At 38.5% G+C, this 13,213-nt stretch overlaps 1 protein-coding gene across 3 annotated transcripts in view; it reads right to left on the reverse strand.

Moving 5' to 3' along the window:
- The window catches only part of PLEKHH2 (pleckstrin homology, MyTH4 and FERM domain containing H2), a 54,957-nt gene extending 42,031 nt beyond the window's left edge, over nucleotides 1-12,926 (reverse strand). The window contains exons 1-2 of one of the 3 annotated variants that reach the window (XM_061990029.1): nucleotides 12,849-12,926; nucleotides 8,334-8,463 (exon numbers count right to left, since the gene is read on the reverse strand). In XM_061990029.1, coding sequence (XP_061846013.1) covers nucleotides 8,334-8,456 — 123 coding nt within the window. In that variant the 5' untranslated portion in view covers nucleotides 8,457-8,463; nucleotides 12,849-12,926. Of the gene's footprint in view, nucleotides 1-8,333; nucleotides 8,464-11,737; nucleotides 11,763-12,483; nucleotides 12,665-12,848 lie in introns of those variants that run through there. The other 2 variants (XM_061990028.1, XM_061990030.1) reach the window with 2 other exon arrangements.
- Between the last annotated feature and the right edge of the window lie 287 nt (nucleotides 12,927-13,213).

The following is a 13,213-nucleotide window of genomic DNA, read 5'->3' on the forward strand; positions in this document are numbered from 1 at the left end:
TGTACATATATATACAGATCATTGTTCCTGTAATGTGCATTAGAAATTACTGCATTAGATTGACAATTTTCCTGATATTTGAAATAGCTGTTATTTCTAAAGGGAATATTTTCTTTAAAAATAAAAATTGTTGTAATTCTTTCCTTTTTGAGATCTGAAAAATATACATTATTTATAGGAACAAAACCTTCTTTTTTTAGTCCAAGTCTATTTTCAACGTAATAACATGTCCCATTCACATTTAAAATTTATACTATAATCAGTACATAATACACAGCTTCCACATTTTCAATATTATAAACAACACAGTAGTATCACATAGACTTTTTGGAAATGTTTTTTAAATAAGTACAGGGAAAAACACGATCATTAATGAATGAAATGAAAAGCTTCAATTCTCTGTAAGCCTTTCAAAGCATGCTGGTAATAGGCTGGAGTTTTCAAAAATGAAAAAGTGAGTAAAAACCTCATGTTTCTGTAGCAGAAATACAGTTTGTCTATCAGTTAAGTGCAGAACTTCCAGTGACCGGAGAATAGTATTTTTAGAGTCTGCTTTTTTAGCTTACATTTCAATTTTTCAATTCTTCCTCACCTGAAAAAAGGCCCAAACCATCTGTGGCTGAAAAAATAATGTTCCACCTAAAAAGAAAAATAGTAAATCTGTCCATTTTTATATTTGGTGAACTAACAGTCCTCACACCACACAGCATTTACCAAAACTAAAGAAACATGGGTATATAGTTGCTTCTATAAATAAACAGAAGAAGTGAGGGATAAACATACCTACAACTGTCTTTCAAAGGCGTAAGTAGATATAAACAGGTGATGAATAAACACAGCCTGGAAATTAGAAGACTCAGCTTTGTGCTGAAAACCTAGCAGCTTGCAAGCTGCCACTTTTCAATGCATTCCCTTTTTTTCCTTCTCCAGTCTTCTTCAATACATGAACAAGGCAGTCCTGACTTGTTTTTTAAATGGCAACAAATTTGCTTTGTAACAAACTCCTCTTCATTTTATCTTTTTCTTGCTTCAGACTGTTCACCACAGGGATTATCTCTGCCTCAATTATGGTCAGAAATATGGAGCATAAAAGCAATTTAGGTCTTTGGCACCAATTTTATATATGTATGTATGCATGTTTGTAAATATTCACGTACATACGCATATATACGCTCTTCCTCCTTCTTCTTAAGAGGGCTAGTAGTTCTATAGTCTTCATGTGCAGAATGACAATCCTGTCCACTTTTACTACAGCAAATTCTGGTACTGCTCTCCTAGTTAGGCAAAAGCCACTCTTAACTTCAAGTCTCTCTTAACTTCTTTTTAGTGCTTCAACTCATTTGCATGAACTGTGTTTAGCACAAAAGTGTTTCCTTGGAACAAAGTGAAACCTACAAAAATTGTCTCCATCTGCTCAGTTTCCAAAATGATTAGGCTCAAAATTTTTATCAGTCTGCATGACATGAGACCAGTTTTACCACTGAGCTGTAATTTACTTCTTTGTTTTCAATATTTAAACATAATTTTAAGAATAATTGTTTTGTTCAAAAGGTTTTCCCAGTGCTTATTAAATGACTGAAAAATACATTTGAAAAAACAATCTTTCACATTTCAGTTGAGTTCACTGTAGTAAAATTAGTGTTTTCTTCTGGAAACGATAGAAATTAAAAATATAGAACAGAAAAGCCCAGGGAGGGAACTCTTCCAGAATTAGTAGTCTAGGACTGCTGCCAGTAAATATACAGACTTTAAAAGTCAAATCCAGCAGTGGCATTTTGGGAGGACAGTATAGTGAAGGACAAATAAGCAGCACGTAATGTTGACTGAATAACTGTGCTTTTCCCAACATCAGTTGTAAGACTTTCCTAGGCCTTGTAAAACACTAAGAGCATTCACTCTTTTTGCCTATTGGCTCTTCCAACTCACATCTTGTCTTGATAGTTAAATTGCAGATCAAATACAAATTATGTAGACTGCCACTCTAGCACAAACAGATGTCTTGAAAGATGTGAAGATACTGTTCAGCGAGACTGTACCAAAGCACTTTGGCAGGCAAGGAAAAAGAAGTCTCACCTAGTGCTTAAAATAAAAGGTAAATGTATCAACAAATGGTTGTTCACCTGTATTAAAAGGTAGGCACCTGCTTTGTTTTCATCATTGTACTGCAATTGTGGAAATTCTGCTGCTTCTGTCTCGCTGAACTGTGAGTTCTGATTAAAGCCACAACATGAACATCTGAAACAGGAGGTCTTTTTTTCCTTGCCACTGCCTGAGAGGTGATGGCTTAAGGATGAAAAGCACCACTTGCTGCCAAAGTTTAAAAAATTGAAAATCTGACTGAAATGAAGTGTATAGGACACCTAGGAAACACAGATGGTAAAGGAGCAAGAGATTCCAGAGATATATGTAAGGCAGTATAGTGTAGTTTGAAGACATGACAACACATATTTAAGGCCTGAAAATACTCTCTGAGGGAATGAAAACGAAATGGATAATTTCTAACTACAAAAACGATTCCTTCCATGAAAAATGGAGAAAAAACATTTGTAGCGCCTACAAGTGAAATGCTCAACAAATTCTAGATTGACTAATGATCTGCACAGGTGCCTGCCAACTATCACAGTTTCCACAACTTCCATCAACTTATCCATGTCAGGTGAGCTAGAATGGTATGGATGCCCTCATCTCTGTACCACCAGGGGAGAAATATTCATCCTCTGGTGTCACAGCAAGCGCTGTGCTCTTTCATGCCATTACCCAGCCTGGCTGCTACAAGAACAGCTAATTTATTGCTTCCTGAGTTCCTTTTTTCTTTGCATCTCCACCCTCCCTAGAATCGATGTAGGTCTAAGACATGAAAAACAGTGATGTAAAAAAACCCAAACCCCACTGTTACAAAAAAGCATGGCATAAACTTTTAGACAAGAGATAAAGTTAAAGTGAAAAAGGTATAGGTATTAAAAATGCATAAACAAGCCTAAGACTTCAACCACATAATCTTTTAACTTCTATGCCCTTTAACTTTCCTCACTTTCTCCTGGTTGTATCTTCCTAATTGGATCTGAATTATTTTACATGACAAAAATTTTTAAGAGCAACTGAAATACTGAAAAATAACCTTCATTTTGATAATTTGCTACTATGGTATTTTGCTCCTTTTACTTTACTTGTCATAATCATTTGAATGCAAATGGAAATACTCGTCGTGCTTTTTTACAATTTTCATATTGGCAATCACAAGTCAAATGTGTTATGGCCTTTTCCTCTGAAAACATTAATCTTGAAATTGTCATGCCACAGATAACACAACACACTGCATCTGCTTCATTCTGAAATGTCAAATGACTTCCATAACTATGCCTACAAAATGAATAAAAATACAGTGCGACACAGATTTAGCTGTTGGGTTATAAAACAAAGTCAAGAATGTGTTATGGTTTGGAATGTATTGAAAATAGCATTTGGCCTAAAAATCAGTTATCATTCAATTTTCATAATCTGTGCAGAGAGTAGAAATATTTTTGCATTTGTTATATTCACACTTGGTTACCAGCTGAGCATGTATATCAAGAATATTCAAATAGATGCTTAAAAGCAAACAAATCAGTACACAGATGAAAAGAATCCTCTTTCTAAATCATTTATATTTGTTGAAAATCATTCAAAGCATAAAATAACGACCCTCAGCACTGAGGGAAACAAACTTGAGGGTATATATCTGGAGTAAGACTGGACAGCCTATAATTGCAACATTTGGTATAGTGCCATACTCAGTCCTTATGGGACCTGATGAAAGAGAAATTCAGTGAAGGCTGCGTAAGAGGAAATTGAACTAGCTATGCAGTTCTACTAAAATGACTTTTTTAGTGACAGGAAAAACATTAACTTTATACTTGATGTTGCACACATATTTTAGGTGAAAAATGTACTTACTATTAAAAGAATGAAAGTCTTTTCCTATGACATGCAATGTTAGCTAAGAGCTAAAGTTGCAGTAGAATACTGTAATCTTTTATTCAAATAAGCTTTTTTTAGTAAACTCTTTGCATGTGTCAGAATCACGCTGCATTAAAATAAGTGCTTCTACTTAAAACTCAGTTCCATGACCATCCTAAATTTGGCGTACTAAGGATACTTCTACATCATTCCTTAAATTCCTGTAAAGACCTCTCCCACTTACAGCAGCAGCTTCTGCTTAAAACTCCAACAAGGTCTCTTTCTTTACATGTTAGGTTTATAAATACAGACTCTTCACTTGGCGAAATGAAAGCAAACAAAAGCCACAAACAAACAAATAAAATTTAATGGATTAGTTTTCTAAATACATTGTATATTCCTTTGCTCCTCTCTCCTCCCCAAGTTCACTACAAAATTAAAGTTCTGGCAGCCATACTGCTGAAGCACATTTGTAATGCAAATTTCTTGAACTCCTTAACTGCTGAGCTACAAGGATATTTGCTGGACTTAAAAATCCCAGTAAATAGTTTGCTGGTTTTTGGTGGTTTTTTTGTTTTGGTTTTGTTTTTGTTTTAAGTTAGAACACATACATTAGAAGAATAAATTGAAGACTTCTCATTTTGATTGTTCATTTATTTGCAGGGGCAGTATTAAATAAAACTATTTTGCAAAGGTATTTGATTTCTAGTGAATAGGAAAAATATCTGAATTGATTCACCACCTGAATATATTTATAACCACACATAGGTAACAGACACAAATTTTGAAAAGGATCCAAGCAAACCCTTATTAAAATCTGGTTTTTGGCTAAGTTATAGAAAAATATAATGGGAAAAAACAATGGTGATTTCTGACAAGTGACACACGCAGTGTAAGAAGAGGCACACTCTTTCCTGATGCAGCATCTTGAAGTGATACCTCTCAAATATACGCAGAAGAGGAAGGCTGGAGAATTGCTACCAACTCATTTCTCTTACCTTCCTGTAGAGACCACCTGTTCTGTGACAATTTCACTCTCGCTGTTTTCTACAATTACATTGTTTAATACCCATGAGGGTTTTAGTATGTCACACCACAGTACTGTGATTTCTGTTGCTGTTTTGAACTAGAACACTGTCTGGTGCTACTGTCCAGTGTTTTCGTACACATTTCATAGCACAGAGATGATTGTAAGCAAAACCACAAATAAAAGCCTATGCTAATCTAAGTAAGAATTATTTGTGAGAAATAAGTGAGAATTATTTGTGTGCTTTGTAAATTTCTTTCATTCTGTAACCAGTAACAAGTCTATAAAGTACCTATAAAGACTGACAACAGCTGTATTCTCCTCCCATCACTAGTATCAGGACACCTATCAAGTGCTGGAAAATTAGGTCTTCATTATACACTATATATTTTTCAGTAACCATTCCATACAGTTTAATCTCAAAATAGTGTAGGTGTATCTTTCCCTTTAGTGATGATTGTTTGCATAGTTTTGAATCTTAAAAATAAAAATATGTGAAAAGTAATCACTAGATCATTACAAATGGAAACCAACATACAAAAAAATACAGCTAAGACTTTAGTGTCCATTTTGAAAATCGAGTGTGAATTGCGCACGACTGATAAATCTGCAGCTGAATATAATCTAATTCTGTTGAGCTCTGACCAGCCTTCAAAGAACACCTCAACTGAATTCCAGTTTATGAATGAAAGATTCATATAAAAAAGCTGAAATGAGGAAAGGATCATTTTTCATAAAGTCTGCTAATGCTCTGCTCTGGAGAGTAATATATCAAACTGTCCCAGCTGAATACTTGACGGACCCATGGTCTTTAATGGAAAACATTTCACTCATCTCCCGTAAACTCTGCTTTTTCTAAAATTTCTGAGAAAGCTAAGGCAAACTAAAACAAGAGGGCAGTAACAGGACAAGTTCTTAAGATTTTAAAATCTATTTTGGAATCATGTTTCTCACAGATGAGAAAGTAATCTTCCTTTGAATGCTTTGTTTCAGACACAGTGCTGATGATTTGTGATTTATTCCTCCTATTCTCTTTTTTTTCAAATGCCAACTTTAAATGCCAACTGGAAATTATGCATACATTTCTATTAATTTAAGAGAGTATTTCTAGCAGTTAAGAGTGCTAGAAAGACTGTAAAGGAACAAAGTGAAAATTCAAACAGAAAGCATTCAAACTTCTCAAATATTTTTTTGAACTTAGATAGTTTTGTGAACTCCTTCTCATGAATCTTAACTTTCTGGTTGCCAAAGCTATAATCAGCAGCAGCTGCTTAAAATATGGTAGTTATGGCTGCTGGAAAGTCCCTAGAAAAGTCATGGCCAGTGTTTAGCCACTTGACTTCCATCCTGAATGGTAGGGATCCAAATGATATAAAGAGAAGATATACAAAACATCTAGGTGTTCCTGCTCTGGCAGGGGGTTAGACCAGATGATATTTCAAGGTCTCTTCCAACCCTTAAGATTCCGTGATTCTGTGATCTGACAGTCTCTACTGTATAAGCATCCAATCATCTTCTCAGTGTTACAGTTGACAGTATTGTACTTTAACCGACGCTCTCCTCCAAGACTGATGATAATGACTTATTAACTCAGCTGTGGGCTGTGCTAACTGGAATGAAGAACTCATTATTACACAGTAATTTTACATTGGTATAACTTTTCGTGTTCACTTTAATAAAAAGACTTAATTAAAAAAGTCTAAATCACAAATTACTAAAGTTCTTTATTCCATTTTTTTCCATCTCAAAATGAATTCTTTTATCCCCATAGAAAAGGGCACAGATAGGTAAAGTGAATAGTAACAAATTGCCAAATGATATTCAGTCAAGAACTGGATGATATAGTTCAACCATTGATCTGTAAGCCTGATGTCTGTAGCAAGCAAACTGGTGGAAGAGCAGAATTAGAGGTCATGTAGTTAAGTGTGATAGATGAGGGAACTGTTAAAGTGGCCCTTACAAACAGGAGTGTTAGCTCACAAAGCTCTTCGAATTCTTTGAGAGGATTACCCAAATAGATCTGATTTATGTATTTTTTTTAGATTTTGGAAAGTCTTTCAAGGAAACAGCCAGCTGTAAGAGGGAATATACCTCCATGAGTTAATAAACATCAGTCAACAATAAAAACAGTAGGTGATTGATTACTTCCCACATTGACCAGTGGCTGTTAGTGCAGATCAACAGAGATTTGTTTAGGGCATATGCTGTTCAACATAATCACAGACATTTGGTAATGAGCACTGGGCAGTGGGGGAACCAAGTTTTTTTTATAGTATTTTATTAATCAGGATGATAGAAGCTTTCTGACTAGAAAGACTTAGAATAAGGTCTTTAAAAAATTTACTGACCAGTCAATAAAGTAATAAGTGATGCATAACACAGAAATCTAAAGGACTAAGACTAATATCCTAGAATTAAGATTGATATCTCCATGAAAACATGCTCAATAGTTAATCTACCTGTCAAAGAAAAATTGTGAAGCATTATTAGGAAAGGAAGGGAGCACATAATTGTGTACATCATCCACAGTTCTTCATAAACAAAAAAAGATGTTTTTCCTGCTTGGACACCATTTAGTTCTTGGCCCCACTAAGATGGAGTAAAATGGGAATGATTCAAAGAGGGCTAAATGTGGATGCTAAATGTATTTATGACTTCACAGAGAGGTGTAGTTAAGTTCACAAAGGAGAAGCATTAACACAAAAGCATAAAATAAAAGGATTATCACTCTAACATACTATAAAAGGATCTGAATTTTCTTTTTATTTTAGGAGGGAGCAACCGATGGAAAACTTAGGAAGAATAAAGGAGTTTTCACAAAATAACTTTTAAACTAGAAATTAATTGAAGACAATATTAATGATAACAGAGACCCAAAGATTCTCTAGAGTGTTTTGCCCTTTGTAATCTTGAACGCCTTGTTCTGTGAAAATGTGGCCAGGTATATACAACGGTGTGGGTTTCATATTTCAGAAACAAGTCTGGTAAATTGTACGATTCAGGGAAAATAAGACTTACGAATTTTCTTCCCAATTATTTCCATGTCACTTCACATTGAAATACTTAAAACCCATGGTAAATATTAGCTTCAATGTTGTAAAAGTGATTACCAGATACATGTTTTTCTCTGCAGGAGAGTTGCTAGTGTGTTCTTTCTTGAAAATGAACATTTACTGCTGGCCAATCTAATGTGTGAAATTCTTTCACAGCGTTAAAATATACCTGTTTTCCATATATTTTGTTTTAAAATGCTTTTTTTCCTCCTGAAGAAAATCCCAGTACTTGCAGTCTCAAACCGTGACATGTGATCAGCCCCCAACATTAAATAAAATAATTTATACAGCTTTACGATTCATACCATGAGACCTACCTTTTCTGCTAACAGTTCTCTGATCTTGCTTGCCTGGAGACGAAATTTCATTAACTGTGACTCCAGAATTAGGCATCTTTCCTTCCAGTTTACAGTACCTTCTGGCTCTGAAACTTCAGCCATATTTACGCTGGAAAAAGAAAGGGAAAAAATCCCCATGTCGAATTGAGTCTGTATTTAATGCCTGACTTTTTTTTAATATACATGCTAACTTATTTTCTATAATTCTCAAGAATGCCTCCAAATTTTGTACCTGTACAGCTTCACAAAATTTAGTAAAAGTACATTGGTCTTTAAAAGTCCCTATCATAACGGAAAGATTTCTGTAATTTGTGTCGATAGTATTTAGGTTTATCCTAATTTTATTTCACCATTTATTTTAGGGCTGAATATGTTTTCCTTGATAAGCAGAGACACATCATCCATTTTAATCTTCAGTTACTGTATATATCCTCTCTTATACAGAAGAGGCTTGTAGAGAACTGAGCTTTTGCTAAGAAAATGCCTCATATAGGTGTAACTACCTTTTTGTTAGTAGCACATTTGGGTTTATACAAGTTTAATGTTTGGCAGATGACTCTTTAAAAAGTGGTTTAAAATTCTTATGCTTACTCAAATTGTCTTTAAGATCCTTAATGAGACGTGAGGGGAGTTTGTGGTTCCAAATATAAAGGCAGGTGAGCAAAGAGTCCCTAAAGAGTACCCCCCCATGAAAACCAATTCCTTTACATTAGCTGTTGCAGATTTCAGGACATCTTGATTCATACATATTTTGGGTCAATTCTGTGCTTTTATTTACATTTAACTGCACACGACTTCTGAAAGTTAAGCTCGGTGCCCTTTTGAACAAGCACTGCTGGAAAAATGACTCAGGATGAGAGCTGGCTCATCATGCTTTGTGTCTGAGAAGCCAAGAAAATCATCTGTGTGTAAGCAGAAGGACTGGGCTCTGTTGTATTCCAACTATTTGTTGCTTAATAGAGAGTAAGTAGATGGCTGAATGTAACCATTCAGTCCAAGAAGCCCCTTTGCAAGAAAAGGCCCTAGCCATTGCAGGGCTCTGAACCTGCAGGTTTGGCTTTGAAAATAAAGCTTGAATCCCCCTAAGTAGTCAATTTATCTCCAAAATAACAGCCATAAAAACAACATCCAGTGGAAGGCAGCTGGAAGATCACAGCAAACAAAAAATTACCAGTCTTACGGCCATGCTGCATGTTTGTCACCTTTGTCATGGATAACAAGACACTGACAAGCAAAGGTGACTAGCAAATGTTTTTTGTGTGATGAAAAAGTTTGGCAAAGGAAAATCATACAATATAGATCTCTATTCTGTGACTCCTGACCCAGTTAGCATGGATTAATAAGCGATATCCTTGAGACCTCACCTCCTTATGACTACCACAGTCCTTCACAAGCCTGGGTTCAAGCCCTTCCTCTCACTGTCAGAGGAGGCAGCCTCAGTTCCGTTCCTTCCCCAAGCTCTCATCAGCTAGAGGAGAAGGACCTATGGGTTTGTCTTTTCCATTGCTATTGATACCAGGTAAAAAAAAGGAAAAGGCAAAGCATTGCAAGAGAGATGAAAGTCATAAGCAAGATTCCAAAAAGTCCTTTTCTTCGATATGTTATTATTTTCTAGTTCCCTTATACATTATCTCAAATTACTCAAGTTCATCATAGGAAAGCAGGTGAAAACCTTTCACTGTCTCAAAACTTTCTTTCTTTCACATACCCTAATTTTTTGTTGCTTTCATTCCATATCCTAAATTAGAAGGAAGAAGAGAATCACCACAATCACTTGTGTGAAGGTTACTGCTCCATTCTTGATTCTCTCTTCCTGCAGGCTATGATTCAAGCTGTTAAGCCTGAGGTTACAACCATCCCTATTCAGGAATCCCCCACTCAGGAATCCCCATGGAATTGCTGGGATTTAAGCACGTTATTAAAATAGTTTCCTGAGCCTACCCTACAACACCCACATTCTAAACTTTCAGTGCACAATCACTTCAGCAGCAGATCTCTGGGTGATCGATGTCTTTTACCATTTCCTCCCTTCTTTTAATCTTGGCAGAAAACTCCCTGGACTGCCACTTTTGTCCTGTCCCTAATCCTTGCTCTTCTCTGCTTGTGCAGAGTCTTCACATTCAAGGGGAGAAGGTGCCACTTCCAAGTAGCAGCTTCTCCTGCTTTACAGAGGAAGCAGAAGTTTTAGCTGCAGACTGATTTGGACAGACAGCTTGGATTCTGCTCTCCTAAGTAATAAGGAATGACAATTTCCTATTAGACCGTCTATTTAGGATTTTTTAGAATGTCTCTCCTTTTTGACTAATTACAGCTACATGAGACAGATGAACTCAACATCTGGTTAACAGTAGGATATTTCAGTGTTTGTGGTAGTGAAAACACAAACAGATCAAGCAGCGAAACAATTTTTGCTTTTTGGTAGGGTGCAATATTACAGGGTGGAGTTAAAAATGTTTGTCTTTCAACAGACAAAACATTTGGGGAGATGGATTTCTGGCAGCGAACAATGAGTCCAGCCAAGTAGTTTCTCAACGTCCAAGCTAATTAATATTCCACTGTATAAACATTACAGATAAGAAGTTTGAAAATAACTCTTTTTATTGTGGGTTGTTTGTTAAAGATTATAATAATTTACTTCATATTTTCCAACAAGCCAATGGATTCTGGAAATATTTACAGGCATATAATACCCTGTTTACAATTGTGGAGTGAATGATCTTACTTTGAATCAATGACTTCCTGTTTCTTGTTTGATTCCCCAAGGGAGGAAAAATATGAGTTCATCTCTCTTGGCTTAATAGAGTACTCTGAATCAGCAGTTGAACCTACACAGACCGAGTCCTCCCCTTCTTCCTGCTCCAGTTCCCACTGCAAAGCCCTCCATTCTCCCTCAGTCTTTAAAAATGAAATCCTTTGAAAAGTAAACTAGAAGTGGTAAGCTCTAATTATGTCATCAAAATTTAATTGAGACAAGTTTGACAAGCCTAGAAAGATTAAATTAATTTTGTTCATTTTTAAAGTTTATAAACTTCTTCATAAGCTTTGAGAAGCCAGAATATCACACTCTCCCCAAAGGCATTGATATAATTTCCTTTTCTTTGCTGTCTACTTGGGAATTAGCAAAATAAATTTCAGGGGGAAGAAGAGGACAATGTTCTAAAATTTAAATATTCCTTATCACACTGTCAGAGTTTTCCTCTGCTTTCAACAAAATGCTGTGTTCTAGTAAGCACTTCACATTCTGTCCATATGTTCTGGATGTCCTTTGTCTGCTGGAGAACGCTTGAGAAGTCCATCTCGATAGGAGTGGGTTTGCGCAGTACATAGTGGGTGCCCTACACCGTCCTAAAATGTTCACAAGCCCAAATGCACTTGGACCATACCTCTCGAATTTCAGACCCCTCTCTTCCACCCTTTTCACTTGAACTTGGAACTTCAAAATATTTTTGGAGCCATAAAAGGTTGGACTGGAGAAAGGAAATGATGAGACACAAAGTGGACCTGTTTGGGGATCAAGGAAGTCATTCTCAGGTTTGCTGCTGGCCAAGGCCCTTACTCTGTTTAAACACTGCAAACTTTATTTTCCATTTGACTCATTTTGCATAATTCTGTACTCAGACAAACCGTAACTTAAGCTATTTAAAACTTCCTTCACAATCTGAGTTACAAACAGTTTTTTCTGCTGCTTCCCACATATTGATGAGGTTGTTCCCGTAAAGCAACACGTGAGCCAGGGCTCCCCAGCTACAGCACCAGGCACAGACCCCCAACAGCTCTCCTGGTTTCAAGGTCCAGGCTGCCCCCTCCCAGCTCATTACTCAACTGCTGCCTGCTCAGCTTCGCAGGGAAATGGCAGAACTGATGGCTCACCCGCAGAGCGCTGTCAAATGTGTGTAGCAAACAGCATTAAAGCACAGAAGATCATTTTACATCGTTTTCCTGAAGACAGCAATTTGAAAGGTCACAGCGTGACATCATGCTAGGTACAAATATTTCCATTTTATGTTAAATTCTGAATGGTGTAGGAATTTTAAAAATATCTTAGCTTTGCATGTTTGCTTGGAGGTCATGGTCTTCTCGCTCTGCATTTTTAGAGGTGCTGCGGGGATACAGCAATGGCACTACCAACCTGAAGGGAGGAGTCTCGACCTTAAAGGACCTACAGCGACCTCAAGCTCGTCAGTGTCCTCCTGCCGTGGTGGCACCGCTTGATGCGACCTCAGGGTCCTGCAGTCAGTAACTTCGCGGTGACCTAACACGACGTCACTCTCCGTCGTGACGGCGCCGCATGACGCCCTCCGACGCCCGACGGAGCCTCCTGGGGCCGCCGCGCCGCGCCCTGCCCGCTCCGCCACCGGGCAGCGACACCGCGCCGCGGCGCCCCCGGGGCAGCCCCGCCAGGGGACAGCCGGGGGCCGATCCGGGCGCTGCCGCCCGCCCGGCGCGGCCCCGCTCGCAAGGGGAGAGGAAAGGGCAACGAAAAGGAGGTCAAACCTGGCCGACCGTGACTCGCCGGGTTGCCACGCCGGGCGCCGTCCGGGCTGTAGGCGCTGCGAGACCGCGGCTGCCCGCTCCCCTCGGCACCCGCCCCATCATCCCCGCGGCGAGCGGTGCGGGCGCCTGAGCGACGGCCGGGACGGCCACTGAGGAGCGGGGGGCCGCCCCCGGCGGGGCGCCCGGGCGGAGCCTGAGCGGCTCGGCGGCGGCGGGAGCCGGCGCGGGGAACCGCTCGGCGCCGGCGGGTCCTCCCCGGGACGCGGGCGGGCTCCGCGGGCGGGCTCCGCGGGCCGGCCTCGTTGTCCTGCGGACAGTCTGGGCTCCCGCGGCCGCTGCCTTGCTGCTTTTTCCTCGGACGGCCT

Source organism: Colius striatus, chromosome 2, assembly GCF_028858725.1.
Source record: "Colius striatus isolate bColStr4 chromosome 2, bColStr4.1.hap1, whole genome shotgun sequence".
Taxonomy (NCBI): domain Eukaryota; kingdom Metazoa; phylum Chordata; class Aves; order Coliiformes; family Coliidae; genus Colius; species Colius striatus.